This window comes from Trichechus manatus, unplaced genomic scaffold, assembly GCF_000243295.1.
Source record: "Trichechus manatus latirostris isolate Lorelei unplaced genomic scaffold, TriManLat1.0 scaffold00087, whole genome shotgun sequence".
In the NCBI taxonomy this organism is placed as follows: Eukaryota; Metazoa; Chordata; class Mammalia; order Sirenia; family Trichechidae; genus Trichechus; species Trichechus manatus.
In genome coordinates this window covers 9,841,362-9,868,326 of record NW_004444023.1, presented here as the reverse complement: position 1 = coordinate 9,868,326, position 26,965 = coordinate 9,841,362, and the positions used below count along the sequence as shown (strand labels likewise).

At 42.5% G+C, this 26,965-nt stretch overlaps 1 protein-coding gene and 1 pseudogene across 9 annotated transcripts; one reads left to right on the top strand and one right to left on the bottom strand.

The window, feature by feature from the left end:
* Window positions 1–8,244: 8,244 nt before the first annotated feature.
* On the top strand, window positions 8,245–20,069 carry LOC101357905 (leukocyte immunoglobulin-like receptor subfamily A member 6). Of its 9 annotated transcripts, none has more exons than XM_023736337.1 (7): window positions 8,245–8,355; window positions 8,577–8,612; window positions 8,800–9,084; window positions 9,259–9,558; window positions 10,388–10,687; window positions 18,524–18,574; window positions 18,721–19,068. In XM_023736337.1, the coding sequence occupies exons 1-7, from the start codon at window positions 8,307–8,309 to the stop codon at window positions 18,816–18,818; spliced, it is 1,119 nt and encodes a 372-aa protein (XP_023592105.1). In that variant the 5' UTR covers window positions 8,245–8,306; the 3' UTR covers window positions 18,819–19,068. The 9 variants fall into 9 exon arrangements, with proteins under 9 accessions (XP_023592105.1, XP_023592102.1, XP_023592106.1 ...); XM_023736334.1 differs by having other exon boundaries at window positions 8,246–8,355; window positions 8,577–8,697; window positions 8,783–9,084; XM_023736333.1 differs by lacking the exons at window positions 8,245–8,355; window positions 18,721–19,068 and adding exons at window positions 19,579–19,639; window positions 20,015–20,069 and having other exon boundaries at window positions 8,401–8,697; window positions 8,783–9,084.
* Window positions 20,070–23,173: 3,104 nt separating this feature from the next.
* On the bottom strand, window positions 23,174–26,474 carry LOC101353577 (importin subunit beta-1 pseudogene; annotated as a pseudogene).
* Between the last annotated feature and the right edge of the window lie 491 nt (window positions 26,475–26,965).

The following is a 26,965-nucleotide window of genomic DNA, read 5'->3' as shown; positions in this document are numbered from 1 at the left end:
TAAAAGCCTGTGAGCAGCCATCTAAGATACTCCACTGGTTTCGCCCCTTCAGCAGCAAGGGAGAATGAAGAAAACAAGATACAAGGGAAAGATTAGTCCAAAGGCCTAATGGACCACAACTACCACGGCCTCCACCAGATTGAGTCCAGTACAACTAGATGGTGCCTGGCTACCACCACTGACTGCTCTGACTGTGATCACAACTGAGGGTCCTGGACAGAGCTGGAGAAAAATGTAGAACAAAATTCTAACTCACAAAAAAAGCCCAGACTTACTTGCCTGACAGAGACTGGAGAAACCCCAAAAGTATGGCCCCTGGGCACCCTTTTAGCTCAGTAATGAAGTCACTCCAGGGGTTCACCGTTCAGCCAAAGATTAGACAGCTCCATAAAACAAAAAGAGGCTGATGAGGCACAACAGTCCAGGGACAAGGACTAGAAGGCAGGAGGGGACAGAAAAGCTGGTGATAGGTAACCCAAGGTTGAGAAGGGACAGAGTTGACATGTAGTGGTGTTGTTAAGAATATGGGTACTAAGTGTTTAATGAGAAACTGTTCTGTAAACCTTCATCTAAAGTACAACAACAACAAAAGATAATTTATGGAGGAATACAGATCAGATGTCCTGCTGCGATTGTGGATGTTCAGGGGTTGGCTGCCCTAACCTGACTCAAACCTTCACACCACCCTTGATCCCTGCATTCTCACAGCTCATCACTCCGCCTCCTCTGGGCGCCTGATGCTGTGGGGGATCCTGACTCCTTGGGCTGCTGCCGTGGACTGCATGTGGAATTGGCCAGCACAAAGTGGGCGTTTGGAAAATCCTAAATTTCAAACTTCAATTTTGCCAAATTTTGTCAATTGTGACCATTTTCTTTTTTTTATATCATTGAGCTTTCTCTTGGTTGACAGAACTACCAACCAACTTTCTTTCATTCTTTTTTTTATTGTTTTAGGTCAAAGTTTACAGAGCAAATTAGTTTCTGATTCAAAAATTTATACACAATTTTTTTGTGTGTGATGTTGGTTGCAATGCCTTTGTCATTCTTTTTTTTTTTTTTTTTTTTTTTTTTTTTTTTTTTTTTGCATTTTGCTACTGTGCTTTAGGTGAAGGTTTACAGAGCAAATTAGTTTCTCATTAAACAATTAATACACATATTGTTTTGTGACATTGGTTGCCAACCCCAAGACATGTCAACACTCTCCTTCTAGACGTTGGGTTCCCCATTTCCATTATACAGCTCTCCTGTCCCCTCCTGCCTTCTCTTCTTGTCCCTGGGCTGGTGTGCCCATTTAGTCTCATATACATGGTTGAGCTGCGTATATTATTGTTTGTTTTATGGGCCTGTCTATTCTTTGGCTGAAGGGTGAACCTCAGGAGTGACTTCAGTACTGAGTTAAAAGGGTGTCCAGGGGTTTTACTCTCAGGGTTTCTCCAGTGTCTGTCAGACCAGTAAGCCTGGTCTTTTTTTGTGAGTTTGAATTTTGTTCTTCATTTTTTTCCAGCTCTGTCCAGGACCCTCTATTGTGATCCGTGTCCGAGCAGTTAGTGGTGGTAGCTAGGCACCGTCTAGTTGTGCTGGACTCAGTCTGGTAGAGGCTGTGGAAGTTGTGGTCCATTAGTCCTTTGGACTAATCTTTCCCTTGTGTCTTTTGTTTTCTTCATTCTCCCTTGCTCCAGACAGGGTGGGACCAGTAGACATATCTTAGATGACTGCTCATAAACTTTTAAGACCCCAGATGCTACTCATTAAAGTAGGATGTAGAACATTTTCCTTATAAACTATATTATGCCAATTGAGCTAGATGTCCACCAAGATCACGGTCCCCAGCCCTCAGCCCAGTAATCGATGCCTATGGGAGTTTGGATGTGTCTATGAAGCTTCTATGACTTTGCCTTAGTCAAATTGTGCTGGCTTTCCCAGTATTGCGCAATGTCTTACCCTTCACAAAAGTTACCACTTATCTATTGTCTAGTTAGTGTTTTTCCCTCCCCATTCTTCCCCTCCCTTGTAACCAGCAAAGATTATTTCTTTCTGTGTGTAAACTTTTTCATGAGTTTTTATAATAGTGGTCTCATACAGTGTTTGTCCTTTTGTGATTGGCTAATTTCACTCAGCATAATGTCCTCTGTATTCATCCATATTGTAAGATGTTTCATAGATTCATCATAGTTCTTTATCATTTCGTAGGATTCCATTGTGTGTATGTACCATAGTTTGTTTATTCATTCATCTGTTGATGGGCACTTAGGTTGTTTCCATCTTTTTGTGATTGTGAATAATGCTGCCATGAACATGGGTATGCATATGTCTATTTGTGTGACGGCTCTTATTTCTCTACAATATATTCCTAGGAGCGGGATTGCTGGATTATATGGTATTTCTATTTCTAGCTTTTCAGGGAAGCATCTTATCATTTTCCAAAATGGGTGTACCATTTTGCATTCCCATCAGCAGTGCACAAGAGTTCCAATATCTCTGTAGCCTCTCCAACATTTGTCACTTTCTAATTTTTTGATTTGTGCCAGTAATGCCTGGGGCAAGATGGTATCTCATTGTAGTTTTGATTTGCATTTCTCTAATGGGTAGTGATCGTGAGCATTTCCTCATGTGTCTGTTAGCCGCCTGAATGTCTTCTTTGGTGAAATGTCTATTCATATCCTTTGCCCATTTTTAATTGAATTATTTGTCTTTTCTTTGTAGAGGTGTTGGATTTTTCTATAGATTTTAGAGATTAGACTTTTGTCGGATATGTTATAGCCGAATTTTTTTTCTCAGTCTGTAGGTTCAATTTTACTCTTTTGGTGAAGTTTGTTGATGAGTATAAGCATTTACTTTTTAGAAGATCTCAGTTATCTAGCTTATCTTCTGGTGTTTGTGTATTGTTAGTTATGCTCTGTATCCTATTTGCACCATGTATTAGGGATTCTAGTGTTGACCCTATTTTTTCTGCCATGATCTTTATAGTTTTTGGTTTTATATTTAGGTCTTTGATCCATTTTCAATTAGTTTTTTATATGGTGTGAGGTGTGGGTCCTGTTTCATGTTTTTGCAGATGGACATCCAGTTTTGCCAGCACCATTTGTTAAAAGACTGTCTTTTACCCATTTAATGGACTTTGGGCCTTTGTTGAAGATCAGATGACTGTAGTTGGATGGATTTACACCTGGGTTCTCGATTCTGTTCCATTGGTCAGTGTGTCTGTCGTTGTATCAGTACCAGACTGTTTTGACTACCAGAGCTGTACAGTAAGTTCTTCTTCTTCAATATACTTAGTTCTTCTCCAATAATGCTTTACTTATCTGGGGCCTTTTGCTTTTCCACATAAAGTTAATGATTAGTTCTTCCATCTCATTAAAGAATGCTGTTGGTATTTGTATTGGGATTGTGTGGTATTTGTGGACTGCTTTGGATATAATTGACATTTTCACAATGTTGAGTCTACCTATCCATGAGCATGGTATATTTTTCCATTTATGTAGGTCTCTTGGTTTCTTGCAGTAGTTTTTTATAGTTTTTTTTGTATAGGTCTTTTACATCCCTGGTTAGATTTATTCCTAAATATTTTATTTTTTTAAGGGGCTGAGATAAATGGTATTACTTCCTGATTTCCTTTTCGTAGGTTTCTTTATTGGTGTATAGGAATCTAACTGATTTTTGTATGTTTATCTTGTATCCTGCTACTCTGCTGAATCTTTCTATTAGCTCCAGTAGTTTTCTTGTGGAGTCTTTTGGATTCTCTTTGTATAGTATCATATCACCCCCGAACAGGGATAGTTTTACTTCTTCCTCACCAATTTGGATGCCATTTATTTCTTTTTCTTGCCTTGTTGTGCTAGCTAGGATTTCCAGCACAATGTTAAATAGGAATGATGATAAAAGGCATCCTTGTCTTGTTCTTGTTCTCACGGAGGATGTTTTTACCTCCCTTCATTGAGAATCATGTTGGTTGTTGGTTTTGCATAGATGCCCTTTATTATGCTGAGGAATTGCCCTTCTATTCCTATTTTATTGAGAGTTTTTATCAGGAATGGATGTTGGACTTTATCAAATGTCTTTTCAACATCGATTGAGATGATCATGTGATTATTTTCTCTTGCTTTATTTATATGGTGGATTACGTTGATTATTTTCTAATCCAACCAACTTTGTAGATTGCTTTTCTCATGGGAGCTAATTCTGCTTTTGGTGGAAGGAAATGATGCTTTCTAATTGTTTCTCCAGGATTTTGTCCATGATCTTGTAGAAGTCAAGGTGTTAATGTGTACTGTTGATATTTTCATACAGTTTGAAAAGTGTTCTCTTTCTAAGCAGTAATTCCAATGCTCCATTAATTTTCTGCAGAGTTGCATTGTCACATTCTTCATGTAGTTCAGGTAGTATCTGGAGTTTCACCTGAAGCTTTTGAATCTCACTTTCAAACTGTGTGTTGTCACACTGTAAACATGCCTACTCTACTTGAAGACTTTTCATTTGAACTGGAAGTTCATTGATTATGTTGAAATTTTCAAGCATTTTTTTCTTGTTCCTTCAGTTTCTACACTGTCCTTCCTTTCAGCAGTTTCTTGGACAAGCTTTCTTGAAACTGAACATTTTCATGAAACTCATAAACTATTTCTCTCTGATGTTGTTCTTTATTCTTTGAAATGCATTGAAGAATTTTTTTAACCTCATTTACATGTGATTGAAGGGATTTTGATGCTCCTTCCAGTGGCTCTGTCTGTCCTTCAAGACGAGCCATCATCAGTAAGTATATGAAATAAAATTTTAGGGATCTTTCTCTTCTGATCTCTGTCAAGAAGGTCTGATGTATCCACCAGTGACAAGGTGGACCTGTTCACATTTTTATTCAGTGCTGACAAACAGTCTGTAAGCTCAGAAGACTAACCTCTAACGCAAGTGACTTGAGGAATTCAAAGGCTTATGTACTCACTCTAGTCTTCTCTCTGATATTATTATTCTCTTCATCTTGGGAAGAAAATCACTTGGATATCACTTGTTCTCCCAAAGTATGTTATATTTTTTGTAAAAATGATCAAAGCAATACACACAAGAATTTCCAAAGGAAACCTAAACTGAAACCTTGTGTCCATAATTGGGACAACACCATCATAACACCACACAGCTGTCACAGGATTAACTGGAAAGACAGCTCTGTGGCTATCTGTAGGTTCTCTATGACTCCAAAGGGCACTTCATCTGTACCTCTGGCCAGTATCTCATGGACTACGATGGCCAGCCCAGAACCCTGTGAAAGTTATATGTCTAACCCAAACAAGTGCCTGGCAACCAGGAGATAATCAGTGAGGCTGAAGGATACGGAACCAGGTTTAATAAACTACTGTTCTCTAACTTTACTCTGGTAATTGCACAAGAAGAAGGGGTTATAATTTGTACAGTACATTGGGAAAATGGAAAAGGCTGGTTACAGCTAAAGTAGTTTAGCCCATGAGCTCTGATCACTCTAGGCCACATCTGGCCCCACAAGAAACCAAGTAGATCTGACCAGTGCAATGCGCTACCAAACCTATAGAACTGAGGGTGAAAAAGATGGATCTCCAGTCCTGGTTCTACCTCTTCATTAGCTTTATGACCTGAGCCTCCAACATTATGATCAATATTTGAAGAAATCAATTCTGATGATAAATCATCATCCTACAGGGTATCCTATTTAAGTGTGACTATTCTATGGGGTTGACAGTCTTATGAGGTTGTTGAATCTCTTTTAACTGATAAACTTAAGGTTAGACTGCCATGACCTGAACAAATAGAGATGATGGTTGCACAACATTCTTAATGTACTAAATGCCACTTAATTGTACACTGTCAATGGTTTATAGTTACTTTTTTGTTATATAAATTTTACCTCAATAAGAAAATATTACATAAAAGGATATGGTTCACCATACATTCATTGTAGCTCAAGAAGTTGCTCCATGACCCGGTGGATTTTTACATGAGGCAGGACTCCCATCAGGTAGGAAATACCTTAAGTCCCATAGTTCCCACTTTCACTATTAACAACAATCCGTCCAAGTTTATAATTCTAGATGAGAACCAGCAGTCTTGCATCTCTTAAGTAGTTATGGCACTCTACCTTTCACCCAGTATATAGTATTACTTCTGATTTACCATGTTGAGTAGGAGGGCAGTGTTAGGGGCTTCCAATTAGCTAAATTAATATAATCCTTACTATAATTGCTCTTATTCCACTTATCATAATCTGGTCACTGAAACTACATCAGATTGAGCCCATTCCATTTCTCAGGCACTGCTAATTTCCCACAACAACTCTGAGAGATGGAGCTGTTATAATTTTTCTACAATGAGGAAAATGCAAAAAGGGATGTTATCTGCTCCAGATCAACAGTCAGTAAATGTAACAGCCATGTCTTAAATTGAAACCTATGAATGGCTCCCAACTAGTGCTCTTGCCCAAAGCATGAAATCAAAATTCACAGTAGGGAATGAAAAGTTATGGTCAAGGGAAGTAGAGGTAGTGAGGATACAAAAATGACTCAGAGGTTCTGATGGACAATGAAGAAGAGAAAGAGGCTGTTACTTATAGAAACAGGGAAGTCAGTGTTGGGAAATGTTTGGGGAAATAAAACCCACATGCTCAGGCCAGGAGGCAGGTTGTGCTTCCCCTGAGAGTCAGCTAACTGTGTTATAAACATCTCCCCATTTCTACTACTCTCCCTGGGGTCATCTTTTCTGTGATGGCCCCCCTGGATCATCCAGTCAACCAAGGCAGAGTGGAATAACCCTGAATTCTTCACTCTCTTCTGCTTTACAAACAACCAGCAAATGCAAACAGTTCTTCCCCCTGAGTCCTTCTCATCCATGTTCCCTGGTCCATCACCATAGTTCAAGCCCAGTTGAAGGCTTAAGATGTCTTGTCTGTGACATCACACCAGCTTCCTTCCTGGTCGCCTATCCACACTCTCACTCCTTATTGCAGGTCATTCTTCTCACTGGCCCCAATATTATCTGACACCGAACATCCCCTGTTCAAAATCTTTCCACAGTTCTCCATCTTCCTCAAAATAATAACGAAGTATCACCACCTTGGAGTCCTGGTGGCTCAGTGGTTAAGAGCTCGGTTGCTAACCAAAAGGTTGACAGTTCGAATTCACCAGCTGCTCCTTGGAAACCCTATGGGACAGTTCTAGTCTGTCTTATAGGGTTGTTGAGTCAGAATCGACTCGACAGCAATGAGTTTGGTTTGGTTTTATCATCACCTGACATTTAAAACTGTTGAAGATGATGGCCTAAATAAACTGACCGATGAGTGGTGGACTTTGCCCAAAAAATCGTCAATATTGCAGCTCGAGGCCTGAATCTTTTCCTCAGTTCTTTCAGCTTGAGAAATGCCGAACATGTTCTTCTCTTTTGGTTTTCTAACTCCATGTCTCTGCACATTTCACTATAATACTTTACTTGGTCTTCTCGAGCAGCCCTTTGAAATCTTCTGTTCAGCTGTTTTACTTCATCGCTTCTTCCGTTCGCTTTAGCTACTCTACTTTCAAGAGCAAGCTTCAGAGTCTCTTCTGACATCGATTTTGCTGTTTTCTTTCTTTCTTGTTTTTTAATGACCTTTTGCTTTCTTCATGTATGATGTTGTGCATGTTATCCCACAACCCGTCTGGTCTTTGGTCATTAGTGTTCAACGCATCAAATCTACTCAACAAATGCAGGTGGAATATACTTAAGGTCATACTTTGGCTCTCGTGGACTTGTTTTAATTTTCTCCAGCTTCATCTTAACTTACATATGAGCAATTATTGGTCTGTTCCATAGTCGGCCTCTGCTTTGTTCTGACTGATGATATCAAGCTTTCTCATTGTCTCTTTCCACAGATGTAGTTGATTTGATTCTTGTATATTCCATGTGGTGAGGTCCACTTGTATATTTACCATTTATGTTGTTTTTCGTGTCATAGGGTTTGTGTCAGAGTTACATGATAAATTTGAACAACTCACTTAGAATACTGATCAACACACCATCTTGGGGTTGATTCATGCTGGAGTTTTATTATTGTTTATTGTAAGTATATCCCTCATACATTCCTTTGGGTAAGACTCAGATCTGGACTGAAAGTTCTCCAGAGCCTGCTGTCTCCTTAGTCCTTAGCTTCTGGGGAAGCAGAGCCAGGCCCCGGGGAGGGACTGTTCCCTTCCTGTGAGGCTGCTGATGAGGAAACCATGTGACACAAAACACGGAACCTAAGACTTGCCACACCCTGTGTGTCTGTTTGTCTTACCAGGTTCTATGATCATTATAATTTGTCTGCCCCACCGAGGACCATGGGAGGCAGTGCTGTGACCCCAATCTTCACTGCCCTTCTCTATCTTGGTGAGCTTTGGGGAAAAGAGAAGGAGTGAGGTCCCCTTCTCCGTGCCCAGTCCTGTTATCTCAGGAGACCCAGGGAATCTCAAGGGAAGGCTGAGCCTTAGAAGGGAGGAGAGAAAGTGCTTATACCCCTTCTGACCCCAGTGCTCAGGGGCTCAGACCACCCATGGAACTTCTGTGTGTGGGTGGAATGAACAAGCTTTTCACAGGAAACTCTCTCCTAGGGCTGTGTCAGAGGCAGTGTAACCAGATACAGGCAGGTGAGTCCTCCCCACACCTCCCAGCTCCAACCTCCTGGTTCAGCACAAGGAAATCTCCTGGGCAACTCTGGGAGGAGCACAGAAGGTCTGGGCTGATGGTGAGAGTCTGGGAGGGGCCTTGGAGGGAGAGCTGGGGAAACTGAAGTGAAAGGAACCTCTTGGAACTCCAGGTCTCACTTCTTTCCAGGGACACTTCCCAAGCCCTTCATCTGGGCTGACCCAGGCACCATAATCACTATGGGGAGACCTGTGACCATCTGGTGTCAGGGATCCCTGCAGGCTGAAAGCTACCATCTGTATAAAGAGCAAGTCTCTCAACTCTTGGGTATGTGGGTTGCATGGAACTTCAGGGACAAGGCCAGATTCTCCATCAAATCCATGAGTCCAAACTCTGCAGGGCAGTTCCAGTGTATATATAACAGCTCAAGTGGCTGGTCAGAGAGGAGCGACTACCTGCAACTAGTGGTGACAGGTAAGACGGAGAAACCAGAACCACCACTATCTACTATGAGCTCCTTCCAAAGGCAGAAGGGAGCATAGTGTGGCCTTGGAGGAGGGGGAAACTCACACCTCACAGGCTACACTTGTGGAGTAATGTGAGGTGACTGCATCCCCCGTTTAACTCAGCTCCCTCCTTCTTTTTCAGGAATGTACAGCAAACCATCCTTCTCAGCTCATCCAAGCCCTATCGTGGCTTCAGGAGGGAACGTGTCCCTCTTGTGTAACTCAAAGGACACAATGGACACTTTCCATCTGCTGAAGGAGGGAGGAGCTGGTCCTCCCCAACACAGGGAATCTCGGTTCTCTGCTGGGAGGCACCAGGCTGTCTTTCCTGTGGACTCTGTGAACATCTCTCATGGAGGCATCTACAGATGCTATGGTTCTTTCCGCTTTTCCTCCCATGTGTGGTCACACCCCAGTGACCATGTGGACCTCAAGGTCACAGGTGAGGGAGCCTTGTGGGGCTCCATCTCTTTCCTGAGACTCCAAAATGACAGATCTAAGCCATGTGTCCAGCAGAGTCCTAGTGGTGATGGGGTGATTGGTGACAGTGGCCTTTTGGGAGCAGAATCACAGAGGGGAGTGTGAAGGATACCAATGAGGACTCACTGCAGTCCCCATAGACAGTGGAGATGTGCATCAACTTCAATGCCACTGTCTCCTCATCTCAAGGGGGGATAAAGAAAGCCCTCCCTTTTAGCCCAGCTGTGCTCACTGGTGCTGCCTGAAGCCAGTCTGACCCTACAGTGTAGCTCAGAGGTCAGCTTTGACAGGTTTGCTCTAACCAAGAATGAACAGCTCTCACCCTGCCCTCCCAACAGCGCCTTGACAGGCTGCACAGTCCCAACTTCACCCTGGGCCATGTGAACCACTTCACAGGGGCCAGTATAAGTGCTATGATGCATACAAAATCTTCTCTGGATGGTTGGTCTCCCAGTGACCCTGTACATCCTGGTAGCAGGTGCAGATCTCCTGCCCAGTCCCACATCCAGATGATCTGCTCAGGTGTGGGCTCAGGGTCTCCCCTGGTGGAGATGGGGTCAAGGGAGACAAGGTCTTGGAGCAGAGCTAAGATGCTGGCTTTCATCCAGGGAGGGGAGTGAAAAAGGGTGAGTGAGAGACATAGGGATAAGAGAGACCACCCCCAAAGAGAAACGGAAAGGTACAGAAAGAGGGGTCACAGAAGGAGAGTCCCTGAAGAGGAGATGGTGGTCATCTCAAGGGAGGTGAGGTCTGGATGGCTCCCTATACACTATGGTCTCCTTCTTGCACAGGAACATTTGAGAAACCCTCACTGTCAGCCCATCCAGGCCCCTCAGTGACCTTGGGAGAGAACGTGACCCTGCAGTGTCGCTCAGAGAGCTGGTGTGATACATTTCATCTGTTCAAGGAGGGCTTCATTGCCCCTCCCCAGCACCTTCATTGGCAGAACAATACTGGGCCCTTTCAGGTCAACTTCACCATGAGCCTTGTGAACTCAGTCCATGCGGGGACCTACAGGTGCTACAGCTCACACAGCACATCTCCCTACCTGTTGTCACAACCCAGTGACCCACTGGAGCTCATAGTCTCAGGTGAGGAACCCCTGATGCTGTCCCCTCTGTGTTCTGATGGTCAGTTCAGGGCCTTGTCCCCAGGGGAGCTCCAGGCTGAGGTGAGAGAGAGGGTCCCCTGAAGGAAGGTCACCCAGAGGGGATCCAACCCTCAAAGGGATGGAAAAAAACAAGGCAACTCCTACCTCTGCCTCATCCTCATCCCTGAGGCCCAGATATGTTCCTAGTGGATGGAGGGAGGCTGGAGATGATCAAAAGTGACCAAGAGGAAAGGCCAAAGGCACCCCAACTCTCATCCTCCCTGAATCTCCAATCCTTGTAGCCTCTCACCCAGAGACAAAATGAGGCGTTTGTGAGTATCAGAGGCCTCTTTCCCCAGGGGGACCATAGATTCGCCCTCTCAGCTGACAGAACTATTCTTTCATACTCTGCAGCACAGCTTATGTCCAGGGGGGTTGGGAGATGGGAAAAGATGAAGGCGGTGACCCCAGCTCCCAGGAAAGATCTGAGACAAGATAGAAATGAGGAGAGAACAGAGAAAGGATCTCCAAGAAGAGGATCCAGCCCATCAGAAGATGGACACAGACCAGGACCTCTCACCCTTGTAGTGTCTCATCCCTGATGTCTCAGACAGGGCTAAAGGAAGAGAGATGGCTGGAATAAGAAATGAGTGAAGCTAAGATAAACTATGTTTAGACTGAGGGGGATACGACTCAGAAGTTCTTGGTGTCCCAGATGCTCATCACCAGGTCCTGACCCCACAGGTGATGAGTAACTGTCACCTCTAGGCTGTGAGATGTTTCTAAACTTGTCTCAGTACTGTATTATTTCCTATACTCAGGAAAGGGTTTGTTTCTCAGAGGAGCAGGGAGGAGGGTGGACATTAGGGTCAAGGCCATGTGGCTTCCAGAGACTCTGAGGAGGGGCAGTAGTTATCTCTGTGGTGGTGGTCAGAGGAGAGGGAGAGTCAGAGACTGAACTGGAAGCAGGGTACCATGTTTGATGGGTTAGAGGAGAGCAGTGGTGTGTCCTCTCCCTCCCTGTGCAGATTTCCCAGGGGCCATCATGACTCTCCTGAGGAGCCATGCCCAAAGAGAGGTAACAAAGGAGTTTAGGCTTTTCTCCTTGAAACTTTACATATGTTTCCAGAATTCTTCCAAGAAAGAGAGAGAAAGCCTCCCTCCTCTCTCCTGACACACCTGGCCTGGCTCAAATGCACTAAACACCCAAATCTTGGCTCACTCTTCTCTTCTTCTATCTTTCTACATTCCATGGACATGGATTCTTCCTTAGTGACCAAAAGGCTGAGACCTTTCTGGGGCCTGCTCTTTCTTCAGCCTGTGATACCACTTGTCTGAGTCTTTATATAACTCCTTCTCGACTCCCTCTCCTCTTTCTGGGGTCTATTTAAATGTCATCTCCAAGTGCAACTTTCACTGATGACACTGTTCAGAACAATGCCATCTTACTGTCTCCATCTTACCTATTTTATTCCAAGTAAATAACCTAACCTGTACTACATGGGTTAATTCTTTCTTTGTGTGTGTTTGTGTATACAGTTATGTAAATATCCATGTTTGTGTGAGTGTATATATATGTGTGTGTGTATATATAAAGAAATTGAGGGTACTTGCCATTCTACTGCTATTTTTCAAGTGATATATGTTTACAGGCGAGGTCCACGTGTATGGTTGCCATTTATGTTGTTGAAAACAGGTATTTGCAATGAAGAAGTCGTTGGTCTTGCAAAATTCTATCATGCAATCTCTGTCATCTTTTCTATCACCAAGGCCGTATTTTCCAACTACCAGTCCTTCTTCTTGGTTTCCAACTTTCACATTCCGATCACCAGTAATTATCAATGCATCTTGCTTGCATATTTGATCAATTTCAGACTTTAGCAGTTGGTAAAATTCTTCAATTTTTCTCATCTTTGGCATTAGGGGTAGTGCTAAAATTTGTATAGTAGTCGTGTTAACTGCTATTCCTTGTAGGTGTATGGATATTTTCCTATCACTGACAGCGTTGTACTTCAGGATAGACCTTGAAATGTTCTTGTTGACAATGAATGCAAAGCCGTTCCTCTTCAATTTGTCATGCCTGGCATAGTACACCATATGATTGTCTAATTCGAAATAGCCAATACCAGTCCATTTCAGTTCGCTAGTGTCTAGGATATAGATCTTTATGCAGTCCATTTCATTTTTGACGACTTTCAATTTTCCTAGATTCATACTTCATACATTCCATGCTCTGATTATTAATGGATGTTTGCAGCCGTTTCTTCTCATTTTGAGTTGTGTCACATCAACAAATGAAGGTCCTGAAAGCTTTACCCATCCAGGTCATTAATGTTAACTCTCCTTTGAGGAGGCAGTTCTCCCCTCGTATGTTGAGCGCCTTCCAAACTGAGAAGCTCATCTTCCAGCACTATACAAGACAATGTTCCACTGCTATTCACAAGGTTTTCACTGGCCAATTTTTTTCAGAAGTAGACCGCCAGCTCCTTCTTCCTAGTCTGTCTTAATCTGGAATCTCTGCTGAAACATGTCTACTGTGGGTGACCCTGATGGTATTTGAACTACCAGTGGCATAACTACCAGCATCACAGCATCACCCAAGCCACCACAGTACAACAAACTGGCAGACCCTTGGTGATATACACAGGAATACACAGACACCACATGGAAAACACAGAAATCAAATTGACTACATCTGTGGAAAGAGATAATGGAAAAGCTCAATAGCATCAGTCAGAACAAGACCAGGCGCTGACAGCAGAACAGACCATCAATTGTTCATATGCAAGTTCAAGCTGAAGCTGAAGAAAATTAGAACAAGTCCACAAGAGCCAAAACATAACTTTGAGTACATCCCACCTGAATTTAGAGACCATCTCAAGAATAAATTTCACGCATTGAACACTAATGACCGAAGACCAGATGAGTTGTGGAAGGATATCAAGGACATGATACATGAAGAAACCAAAAGATCATTAAAAAGACAAGAAAGAAAGAAAAGACCAAAATGGATGTCAGAAAAGACTCAGATACTTGCTAAAACAATTGGAAGAAGTGATGAAGTAAAAGAGCTGAACGGAAGATTTCAAAGGGCTACTCGAGAAGACAAAGTATTACAATGAAATGTGCAAAGACCTGGAGTTAGAAAACCAAAAGGGAAGAACATGCTCAGCGTTTCTCTAGCTGAAAGAACTGAAGAAAAAATTCAAGCCTCAATTTGCAATAGTGAAGAATTCTGTGGGGAAAATATTGAACAACACAGGAAGCATGAGAAGAAGATGGAAGGAATACACAAAGTCACCGTACCAATAAGAATTGGTTGATGTTCACCCATTTCAGGAGGTACCATATAATCAAGAACTGATGGCATTGAAGGAAGAAGTCCAAGTTGCACTGAAAGGAATGTCAAAAAACAAGGCTCCAGGAATTGACAGAATATGAATTGAGATGTTTCTCAGGTGCTCACTCATTTACGTAAACAAACTTGGAAGACAGCTTCTTGGCCAACCAACTGGAAGAGATCCATATTTGTGCCCATTCCAAAGCAAGGTGATCCAACAGAATGTAGATGGCCAGACTTTGTCTCATGTACTTCGGACATGTTATCAGGAGGGACCAGTCCCTGGAGAAGGACATCATGCTTGGTAAAGTAGAGGGTCAGCGAAAACAGGGAAGACCGTCAACAAGATGGATTGTTACAGTGGCTGCAACAATAGGCTCAAACATAACAACAATTGTGAAGATGGTTCTGGTCCGGGCAGTGTTTCATTCTGTTGTGCATAGGGTCACTATGAGTCAAAACTGACTCCAGCACCTGACAACAACAACATACATTTACAAGTGTGATTTGATCTAGTCAACTAGATTCAGCTCCAAGAAAGCAAAAATACTGTCTTTACGACTCACTAATTTAACACCATCATCTATAAATAAATAAGTATATATCTACATGTCTGTTTGTAGATATATGTGTGTATATATAAATTTATATAAATACATTTGTGTGTGTATATATGTTTGTGTGTATGTATAGATATATGTGATTGTGTATAAATATATTTATATAATATTTATTTATAAATATTATTTAAATATATTATATAGACACATGTCAGTTTCTCCAACTGTGGTGGTTTGCATGTTGCTGTGATGCTGGAAGCTATGCCACTACTATTTCAAATACTGCAGGGCCACCCATGGTAGGTTTCAGCGGAGCTTCCAGACTAAGCAGACTAGGAACAGGGACCTGGCCAGTGAAATAATTGGCCAGTGAAAACCTTATGAATGGCAGTGGAATATCAGCTGATAGAGGGCTGGAAGATGGGCCCGTCAGGTTGAAAGGCACTCAACATACGAGGGGAGAACTGCCTCCTCAAAGGAAAGTTAACATTAATGACGTGGATGGGTAACGCTTTCAGGACTTTCATTTGTTGATGTGACACAACTCAAAATGAGAAGAAACAGCTGCAAACATCCGTTAATAATCAGAGCATTGAATGTACGAAGTATGAATCTAGGAAAATTAGAAATCATCCAAAGTGAAATGGAACCCATGAAGATCGATATCCTAGGCATTAGTGAGCTGAAATGGACTGGTATTGATCATTTTTAATCAGACAATCATCTGGACTGCTATGCCAGGAATGACAAATTGAAGAGGAATAGCAACACATTCATTGGCAACAGGAACATTTCAAGATCTATCCTGAAGTACAATGCTGTCAGTGATAAGATAATATCCATATGCTTACAAGGAAGACTAGTTAATACGACTACTATACAAATTTTTGCAGCAACCACTAATGCCAAAGATGAGGAAATTGAAGACTTTTACTAACAGCTGCAGTCTGAAATTGATCAAACATGCAATCAAGATGCATTGGTAATTACTGGTGATTGGAATGTGAAAGCTGGAAACAAAGAAGAAGGATTGGTAGTTGGAAAATATGGCCTTGATGATAGAAACGATGCCAGAGATCACGTGATAGAATTTTGCTAGACCAACTTCTTATTAATTGCAAATACCCTTTTTCAACAATATAAATGGTGGCTATACACTTGGACCTCTCCAGATGGAAACACAGGAATCAAATTGACTACATCTGTGGAAAGAGACAAGGGAAAAGCTCAATATCATCAGTCAGAACAAGGCCAGGACCTGACTGCAGAACAGACCATCAAATGCTCATATGCAAGCTTAAGTTGAAGCTGAAGAAAATTAAAACAAGTTCACAAGAACCAAAATATGACCAAAATCCCACCTGATTCTAGAGACCATCTCAAGAATAGATTTGATGCATTGAACACTAATGACTGAAGACCAGATGAGTTGTGGAATGACATCAAGGACATCATACACGAAGAAAGCAAAAGGTCATTAAAAAGATAGGAAAGAAAGAAATGACCGAAATGGATGCCAGAAGAGACTCTGAAACTTGTTCTTGAATGTAGAGTAGCCAAAATGAGTGGAAGAAATGATGAAATAAAAGAGCTAAACAGAGGATTTCAAAGTGCTGCTCGAGAAGACAAAGTAAAGTAATGAAATGCACAAAGACTTGGAGTTAAAAAATCAAAAGGGAAGAACACGCTTGGCATTTTTCAAGCTGAATAAACTGAAGAAAAAAATCAAGCCTGGAGTAGCAATACGGAAAGATTCTAAGGGCAAATACTGAATGACACAGGAAGCATCAAAAGAAGGTGGAAGAAATACACAGAGTCACTCTACCAAAAATAATTGGTCAATGTTCAACCATTTCAGGAGGCAGCATATGATCAAGAACTGATGATATTGAAGGAAAAAGCCCAAGGTGCACTGAAGGCATCGGCAAAAAACAAGGCACCAGGAATTGATGGAATACCAACTGAGATGTTTCAATGCACAGAAGCAGCACTCATCTAATCCAAGAAATTTGAAAGACAGCTACCTGGCCAATAAAGTGGAAGAGATCCATATTTGTGCCCATTCCAAAGAAAACTGATCCAATAGAATGTGGAAATTATCGAACAATATCATTAATATCACACACAAGTAAAATTTTGCTGAAGAGCATTCAAAAATGATTGCAGCAGTACATCCACAGAGAACTGCCAGAAATTCAAGTCGGATTCAGAAGAGGACATGGAACAAGCAATATCATTGATGATGTCAGATAGATCTTGGCTGAAAGCAGAGATGACCAGAAAGAAGTTTACCCGTGTTTTATTAACTATGCAAAGGCATTCGTCTGTGTGGATCATAACAAATTATGGATAACATTGCAAAGAATGGGAATTTCAGAACAGTTAATTGTGCTCATGTGAACCTGTACAGAGACCAAGAAGCAGTTGTTCAAAAAGAACAAGGGAAAACTGCATGGTTTAAAAATCAGGAAACGTGTGCTTCAGGGTTATATCCTTTCACCATACTTATTCAATCTGTATACTGAGCAAATAATGTGAGCAGCTGGACTATATGAAGGACAGGGCATCAGGATTGGAGGAAGACTCATTAACAACCGCGATATGCAGACGACACAACCTTGCTTGCTGAAATTGAAGAGGATTTGAAGCACTTACTGAAGATCAAAGACAACTGCCTTCAGTATGGATTACACCTCAACATAAAGAAAACAAAAATCTGCACAACTGGAACAATGAGCAACATCGTGATAAATGGAGAAAAGATCGAAGTTGTCAAGAATTTCATTTTACTTAGATCCACAATCAAAGCCCATGGAAGCAGCGGTCAAGAAATCAAGCGACCTATTGTATTGAGCAAATCTGCTGCAAAACACCTCTTTAAAGTGTTGAAAAACAAATATGTCACTTTGACAACTAAAGTACTCCTGACCCTAGGCATGGTATTTTCAATCGCTTCATATGCATGCGAAAGCTGGACAATGAATAAGGAAGACAGGAGAAGAATTGATGCCTTTGAATTATGGTGTTGGCGAAGAATATCGAATATATCATAGACTGCCGGAAGAATCAACAAGTCTGTCCTGGAGGAAGTACAGCCAGAGTGCTCCTTAGAAGTGAGGATGGAGAGACTTCATCTCATGTACTTTAGACATATTATCAGGAGGGACCAGTCCCTGGATAAGGAACATCCTGCTTGGTAAAGTAAAGGATCAGCAAAAGAGAGGAAAATCCTCAAGTAGATGGATTGACAAAGTGGCTGTAATGATGGGCTCAAACATAGGGTCACTATGAGTTGGAACTGACTTGATAGCACCTAACAACAGCAATTTATATAATCTCTCATTGTAGGTATTTCTAACTATATGAAGAATTAATTAATGAAAGAAAATTAGATGATTAAATATCAGGTGAAGACTGAAATGCAAACCCAAGGCAAGGAAGAACTGGTCAAGGTGAAGTGAAGGGGACTCAGCCCCAGACTTGTACTCCTTTGTGCTCCTGAAATTCTGGAGCACCTGATGACCCAACTCCTCATCCATGGATCCTGGGTCATTGGATGTTGAATAAGTAGAAACTTTTCTCCAGGAGATTAAGCTTATGTGGCCTATGTCTCAGATGAACAGAGAGCATACACAAGCTCCATTATTTCTAGACTGGAAGACTATTTTTCTTGCCAAGCCTGAGCTCTTCTGGCACAGCCACACTCTGTTCCACTGTGATTAAAATGGGGGCTCAATTAAAAGAAAACAGGAGGTCTATAAGAATAGGAGGAAGAGGCTGTAGGGAATCCAACTACAGCAGGAGAATAGCTCATTAAGGAACCACATAAAAGTCATGTCATGAGAAGTGAGGAGATATAAGAATGCAGAACGCATAGAAGTGACTGAGCTTGAGTCTCTTCAATTCCTCATCCACCTCTTCTATTTTTTATTGGCAGAAGCAGCTAATACCACCAGTCTATCAAAACACAAGCCAGACTTCAAGAGTGGTAAGGAGAAGCTCTCATTTATGGGGTTGGGGGCACACAGGGTACATGACCTGCAAGGGAGGTGGGTATCCTGGATGGAGTTCCTGGACCCCAAGGCTGATTGGGCCTGCCCTGCCCTCTGTGACTTCTTTGTCTACAATCCCTAGCCTCAAACTCCCAAGATTACACAGTAGAGAATCTCATCAGGATGGGTATGACTGGTTTGGTCCTCGTGGTCCTCGTTGTCCTGCTATATCAGTCATGAAAGAGCCAAAGAAGTCCCTTAGCTGCAACCAGGAGGTAAACACAAGAGAAGAAATGCACCATTCAGAGTGGTAGACTCTTGAAAACAATTGATATTCCAGGAGGTTCTGGCAGAAAACCTAGAGCATGTGCTGTATGGACTCTGTGCTGAGAATCTCAAGGGGGAGGAAACATTGTACAGGTTCAGGGACAATGTATGAGGTACTCCTGTACGGGACTCTGCCAACAATAAACTGTGGTGTTTTCCATCTCTACTGTTGTTGAATTTCCTTGATTGGATCCCCTTCTTTCCCCATCCCTATAACATGAAGATACATCCCACAAGGCATATTTGGATCCATACCTCTATACATCTAATCCTCTGGTCCACTTTCATGTAATGCATTTGACTTTATTTCTAAACCACATTACCTGATGTGCACTCTTAACTCTCCAATTCTTTAGCTCAAAGCAAGGAACCTGGTTTAAATAAGGAAATAAATGGGTGACAATCAGACTTCAACTTGGAAAAGTTAAATCCAAAATGTACCTAACACCATCTGAAAGCCACAAGTCCTTCACTCTTCATCAACTACTTCCTGTTATTATTTCCCAGAAATATCTTCACTATGAATCAGCATCTTGTATTTGAAGTGACAGTCCAGCAGTATTCTTGAAAACCTGTTCTATGGAAAAAACAAAAACAAAATTCTGATTTGTGGCATTTTGTGGTAATTGCCAGTTTCTGTGGTGTTAATACTCTCTGCCTGTCCAACTTCAAGGTGCCAATGTGACTTCATTGAATGCAGAGTTGGGAACGATGAACAGAATTGTCTTTCTCAAGTGAGTATAAGCCAGCTGGGGAACAAACTTCTGAGTCCCTATGTGCATCTATGTTCCTTCCTATTTTAATGGTAATACTAATTTCTACCTCAATATTATCGCATCGTTTCAATGAAATTATATTACCAAATTTCTCACATATCCACATGAGAGCTGTCATGAATTGAATTATGTCCCCCAAAAAAATGTGTGTATCAATTTGGCTGGGCCATGATTCCCAGTATTGTGTGGTTGTCCTCCATTTTGTGATTGTAATTTTATGTTAAAGAGGATTAGGGTGGGATTGTAATAACACCTTTACTAAGGTCACATCCCTGATCCAATGTAAAGGGAGTTTCCCTGGGGTCTGGCCTGCACTACCTTTTATCTTACAAGAGAAAAAAGGGAAGGGAAGCAAGCAGAGAGTTGAGGACCTTATACCAACAAGAAAGCAGTGCCAGGAGCAGAGCGTGTCATTTGGACCTGAGGTTCCTGCACTGAGATGCTTCCAGACCAAGGGAAGACTGATGACAAGGACCTTCCTCCAGAGCTGACAGACAGAGAAAGCCTTCCCCTGGAGCTGATGCCCTGAATTTGGACTTGTAGCCTAATAGACAGTGAGAGAATAAATTTCTTTGCTAAAGCCATTCACTTGTGGTATTTCTGTTATAGCAGCACTAGATGACTAAGACAAGAGCCAAAAGAAAAAAATGACAATATCAATTGTAAGAGAGACTATTGAGCACAGAGAATTCCAATGCATTACAAATTTCTTCAACTAATTTAGGAAGAAGTTTGGAATTACCAATTAAAAGGCAGAAATGGAGAGCTACCACCATTGAGTATATACCTAGAGGAAAGTGTGTTCACATGCACAAAGATATATTCATAAGAACACTGACAGGACTGTCACTCATAAGTACATACATTACAGTGTTAAATTATTGCACCTTAATAAAAATTTGGCTTAATATAAAATTCTATAGTGCAGTGCAATGGATCACTTTTGTGTGGCCTTTCTAGCCATGGTCTTGTAACTCCCACCGAATTGATTGGGCAGGACTGTGCAGATATGGTAATTTTGGCCCACCAAAGGGATTGGTCAATTTTGCCATCCCATTGGGCTTGAGGTGATCCATCCCAGTGGCGAGAGAAAGCATCCTACCACCACCAAGGAAGAACATCCAGGAGCGGAGAGAGTGTTCTTTGCCCCAAGTATCCCTGTGCTGAGAAGCTCCTGGACCCAGAAGACCGAAAGCTGTAACGCTGAAGGCAGCAGAGACCTGGCAGCAGAGACTTAGAAGCAAGAGATGGTGTAGTGGGCTTCCTGGCCCATGGAGAGAGAAAGCTGAGTGCCTTTGGGCAGAGGACAAGGGCCAGGGAGAGGCGTGCCTGGAAGCACGGCTGGGAAGAGGCTGTCCTGATGGAAGAACTGTATCCTGAGTGTTCCTGAACCTGAATTTTAAGTGTTACTTCCCTAATAAACCCCAGAATTGTCAGTATTGTCTGTGAATTCTATGTGGCCATTGCAATGAATTATTGAACCAAGCAGAGAAGTAGAGTGCCATGGTAGGGACGGTTGGTTTCAGAATTGGTAAAGATGGCAGAGAGGAGGCATGACTGATCTCCACCTCATAGGAATTAGCCTCGGGCTGTTGATCTTGATTCTTCTTCCCCCTTGTGAAGTTAGAGGAGGTCAGACACTGCCCCCACACCATTTTTACTTATAATTAATTTATTTTTTTTCAATCATAATATATTCATCTTTCAATATTAAGTTAAGAGTAAATGAGTGATTTTCTTAAGTATAGATATCCTCTCATCCACAATTTTTCTGATTTAGATAATCAATTGCTTTTTCTTTTTAATTATTGTACTTTAGATGAAGGTTTACAGAACAAACTATCTTCTCATTAAACAACTAGTACACATACTGTTTTGTGACATTGGTTACCAACCCCACAACATGTCAACACTCTCCCTTTCTCAACCTTGGGTTTCCTATTCCCAGTTTTCCTGTCCCCTTCTGCCTTCTAGCCCTTGACCCTGGTCTGGTGTGCCCCTTTAGTCTCATTTTGTTTTATGGGTCTGTTTAATCTTCGGCTGAAGGGTGAACCTCAAGAATAATTTCATTACTGAACTAAAAGGGTGTCCAGGGGCCGTACTCTAAGGGGTCTCTCCAGTCTCTGTCAGGCCAGTAAGTCTGGTCTTTTTTGTGTGTTAGAATTTCCTTCTATATTTTTCTCCAGCTCTGTCCAGGACCCTCTATTGTGATCCCTCTCAGATCAGTCATTGCTGGTAATAGGCACCATCTAGTTGTGTTGGACTCAGTCTGGTGGAGGTTGTGGTAGTTGTGGTCCATCAGTCCTTTGGACTAGTCTTTCCCTTGTGTCTTTGGTTTTCTTCATTTTCCCTTGCTCCCGACATGGTTAGACCAGTGGAGTATCTTAGATGGCTGCTCACAAGCTTTTAAGACCCCAGACTCTACTCACCAAAGTAGAATGTACAACACTTTCTTTATAAACTATATTATGCCATTTGAGCTAGATGTTCCCTGAGACCATGGTCCCCTCAGCCCTCATGTCAGTAATTCGGCCACTCAGGAGTTTAGATGTGTATATGGAGCTTCCATGACCCTGCCTTGGACAAGTTGTGCTGGCTTTCCCAGTATTGTGTACTGTTTTACCCTTCACCAAAGTTACCACTTATCTATTGTCCATTTGGTGTTTTTCCATCCTCACCCTTCCCCTCCCTTAAAACCATCAAAGATTATTTCTTTTGTGTGTAAACCTTTTCATGAGTTTTTATAGTAGTGGTCTCATACAATATTCGTCCTTTTGTGATTGACTTATTTCACTTGGCATAATGCCCTCCAGACTCATCCATGTTGTGAGATACTTCGCAGATTCATCATTGTTCTTTATCATTGCATAATACTCCATTGTGTGTATGTACCATAGTTTGTTTATCCACTCATCTGTTGATGGGCATCTAGGTTGTTTCCACCTTTTTTTTTTTTTTTCAGTTTCCAAATGGTTATTTTATGATTGTTTAAATATTAAATTTAATTTTGTTTGCAATCCAAAATAGTTACCTGAAGTTTGCTGTTTTGTGTGTATGTGTGTGTGTTTACCTTCATTGTATATTTGTTTTCTAAACTCTTTGGCACAATTTTCTGGGGGCTTTCAGACTGCCACAATACAAGTCAGGAGAGAGCTTTCCTTTTGTGTTGCCAATTTTGAGCATTTATAACTTTTGGTTTGTCTGGGTTGTAGCTTTTTTGTTGTTGTTGTTTTTGAAGTCTGTATTCTTTATCTGTGACAATTGTATTTTTCTTTTTTCTATATCCTCTAACTCCATAGTTTTCTTTTTCTGTCCCCTCCCCACTTCTACATTCACAGTCGACCCATATTATTAGGAAAGGCGCCTGGATGAAAATATCAGGATGGGAGCTCTGACCATTCGTCAGTGTTTTCCCTAAAAGATAATTAAAACAAAACAAAATCCCTAAAGAGCATCTTTAGTTTTTTTTTTTTTTTTTAAACATCTCTTGTGCTGCATCAGTACACAGAACTTCGGTTAGTTTTATGAAATGCAACATCTAACCCCCTTTTTTTGGGGGGGGGAAGAAACTGCAATGACTTGAAGTTGAGAATGTGGATACCGCCTCACTCACACACACTCATTCTCAGACTGAAAAGAATCCCTCACCCTCCTCTTAGCTGGCACGTGTACAGTACCGTGTGGCAAAGGTACACTGAAGGTGGACTTGAGACCCAGGCTCCATCTTTCTTATCAGTAGCAAAGGCCAGGCTGCCTTTTACAACAAAGCACCACAGGTGAACCCAGTCCCTCCTCTCCCAAACCAGTCATTCCACTTAGCACCAGCCAAAACACAGAAAAGATAGTTCTAGCCTTTCCTGGGAAGAGATAGCTTTGTTTCTTTTTTTTAAGTAAAGCCATCGTTTTTCTCTTTTCCAAGGCAGCCGACGTTATGGTTTTCTACGAAGTCAGTGCTTACTTAGCTCACTAACAGCGCTGCTGTTGACGGCTGCAGCTGCTGCTGTGGGAGGATTTTCAATGTGGTGTGTTTTCAAGCCTCACTCACTCATACTCTCATTCCCTAACATTTGGCATCCATGCACACTCCTCACTTCTGGGTTTTTCAAAAGATTGGAGATTTCCAGTGGGGGTCTCAGGTTATCATCCCAATGGTAACAGATCAAGCTTGGTTCTTCAGTTTCCTCAGTTCTTTTGTTACCCATGTAGCAACGGTTTTTGCTTTGTTAGTCTTCGATCTCCATCCTTCAGGTAACAGTTCATAGATCATGGGCCTAGCTTCTACTAATTTCAGTATATCCTTCCCAAATGCTGTACATAAATCCCCTATCAGTCCAGCAGCACAAGCTACTACTCCATCTGTATGATCCTCATCTCCAGCAATGTGGTCAATGAAAGACAAAATAAATTCTACTCTGGGTTGGACCAGCATCACATCCGAGTGTATGTTCTCCTGACCCCCCTTCAATCCCTGGATGATTCCAGTATAGGCTTCCAAGCAGCCTTCCCTTAGCTCATTCAGATAATCCACCATGTCATAGTCTGACTTGTCCACCTGGGCTTGGGAGGCCTGCTGAAGAGTATTCAATACTACTTCAAGGTATTTTTTAAACTCTCCACCAATAGCAAGGACAATATCACCAAACACTGACAAAATCTGTGGCTTCACAGACGTGTGGACTTTCTCATTCCCTAAATTCTCCAGTAGCAGCTGCATCACCTCATCACAGAAAGGTAAGATGTTGGACTGCAGGGCACGGCATAAGTCTCCCACTAAGCCCACAGCTGCCAAACAAACCTGGTACTCAGCATAATTTTTCAATCCACTGCCCAGGAAGGATTTAAAGGCCTCTGTTTACTTTAGGAATTCATCACCCAACACTTCCAGTAATGTGCTAACTGCCATCAGGGCATCCTGTTGCACTCCCCCAGACCCAGCTGTGCTCTGGAACATCCTTAACAGGGAGGCCATGACCACATCAGAGATCTGCAAAGCATCTTGATGCTGTAATTCCAGAGAACATTCTGAAGAGTTGCACAGAGTAAAGACTGAAGGTCATTGAACTGGATCCTATCAGATGTGCTCTGGATATGTGACTCCATCTTAAACACTTGTTGCAGTCACTCCATAATGACCAGAGTAGTTTTTTGAACTGCAGGGTAACAATCCTTGGCACTGTTTTTCACAATTTCCGTTACAGATTTATAGGCAGCACTCCTCAGGTTGTTCCGATGTCCATCAGGTCTGTCTGTGGTCTCCAGAAGCTTCTGAACTATGAGTTCAAATGAAGAGGATAAGCAATAACTAGCTGGTTCTTTCTGACCATCAGCTACGTCTGCAGCTTCATAAGCAGCTTCAGCCAGACTAGAGAAAGCCCAGCACACATTTGAAGCCACTCTGGGTTCAGCACTAAGGCCCTTAATCAGACATTGCATCAGGGGAGCCAAGCAGACTTCACTGATGGCAGCTTCAGGGAGCAGTTCACAAATTCTGTCCACAGTCCATGCAGTTGTGTCTCCAACTACTACACTAGGATCTTTCATTAATTTTATTAGGGTGGGCATAGCCTGTATAACTAGTGGTTTGAGCTGATTGGACTCTGGTCCTTCCAAGATACAGACAAAAGCCATCACCGCTGCATCCCAGTACCGCCAATCAGGGTTGTTGATGTGTTCTTTAATAAAGGGGAGGACATGTGGGACAATGTCTTCACAGCAGGTGGCCAGAAGCATGAGATACACTCCTGCTGCTTTACAGGGGTTCCAGTCATCATCATCATCATTTTCATCCTGTTTAGTTAGTGTCTCTGTGAGGATTGGAACCAGGTACTGCAGTGCTCCATCGGCATAAAACTTGCTGGTGTGCTCAGGGGGCCGTCCTTGTTCTGCTGCCTCGGACGCCTCAGTAGCGAGATCTATTTCCTCATCACAGACATTGGACCAGAATTCTATCCCTTGTAGCACCACCTCATCAATGTCACTTTTCATTGCTTCAACTGTGATGGCAAAAAGAGCAGGACCCATGTAAGTCTCCATGTACTGATAATACAAGGACATTATCTTCACCAGATTCTGTAATGCAGCCACTTGTACCCTTGTATCTGGACACTGTGTGGCTTCACAGACCACCTGCATAACAAAGCGCCTTTCAGACTCTTTGTCAAAGTTTGCTTTGGTGAACTCCAATGAGTTCAGGAGTGCATTAAGTAGCTACTAGCTTCACATTATTACTAGGCTCTTCTTTCCTCATTCCCTGGATTATGGCAGTCAGAATCTCATTGGATTTATCTTGTAGCTGTTCTGGGTCTATATCTTGGCAAATGTAACCAATAGCTTTCAATGTCGACTCTTTCATGTGCTCTGTGCTGTTGGGGTTTGTGACATTGGCCACCAGCTGAGGAATGAGTTCTGGCCACTGGTTCACTGGGATCTCTGCACAAGCAATACCAGCCACACACTGAGAGGCAGAACTGGGCCGGTAGGTTTCTGTGCCCAAAGTTTGCAAAACGTAGTTCTTGACTTCCCGTCGAGCATTAGCATCAATAGCAAGCCCAAGCCATGTCTGCTGATATTGTGCCTTGATGTCTGGATCCTTAGATGTTAAAGAGTTCTTGATCTGTAGACCAGCTGCAACTCTGGCAACCTTACTGTTTCTTGGATTTTCCAGCCCTCTGGACTGTTCCACAAGGTAAGTGGGAAGGTTGTCTACCGCCGGACGCTCCAGGAACTTCCGCGCCGCTTCCAGTTCAAGCCAATCAGAAGATACTGACTTCTCTAGGATAGTGATCAGCTCCATGGCAACGGTGGTGGCAGCGACTCCTCTTATGACGACCATCCGGCCAGTCTGGCTGCGGCTCTAACTGGGTTTGGGGGTTGGGGGTCGGGTGAGAAGGGAGGGGGGGGGGGGGTGGGGTGGGGGCGGGAGTCACCACAAGCCTGTTCACGGGCTCCCTCTTGCTAGTCGCTCCGGCTCCCTTCCTTCCTTCTTTCCTTTTCCCTCCTAATTTGCTGCTGGCAGCGGCGGCAGCTGCTTCTTTGGCGGCGGGGGAGGGACCCTGGGGGCAGCTCAGAGCCCGGCTGGTGCTCCGGTGGCGGAGGGAGAAAGAAGGAGTGTTTCCATCTTTTTGCTATTGGGAACAATGCTGTAATGAACATGGGTGTGCATATGTCTATTCATGTGACAGCGCTTATTTCTTTAGGATATATTCCTAGGAGTGGGATTGCTGGTATTTCTATTTCTAGCTTTCTCAGGAAGCCTCATAGCCTTCTCCAAAATGGTTGTATCAT

What these genes read in the sequence shown, in the direction of transcription:
- LOC101357905 (XM_023736332.1), top strand. Translation starts at nt 8,519, where the DNA reads ATGGAACTTCTGTGTGTGGGTGGAATGAACAAGCTTTTCACAGGAAAC. An exon ending in TGTGGACCTCAAGGTCACAG is followed by an intron (nt 9,559 to 10,387) that starts GTGAGGGAGCCT and finishes CTTCTTGCACAG; the next exon opens with GAACATTTGAGAAACCCTCA. An exon ending in CAAGCCAGACTTCAAGAGTG is followed by an intron (nt 18,575 to 18,720) that starts GTAAGGAGAAGC and finishes TACAATCCCTAG; the next exon opens with CCTCAAACTCCCAAGATTAC.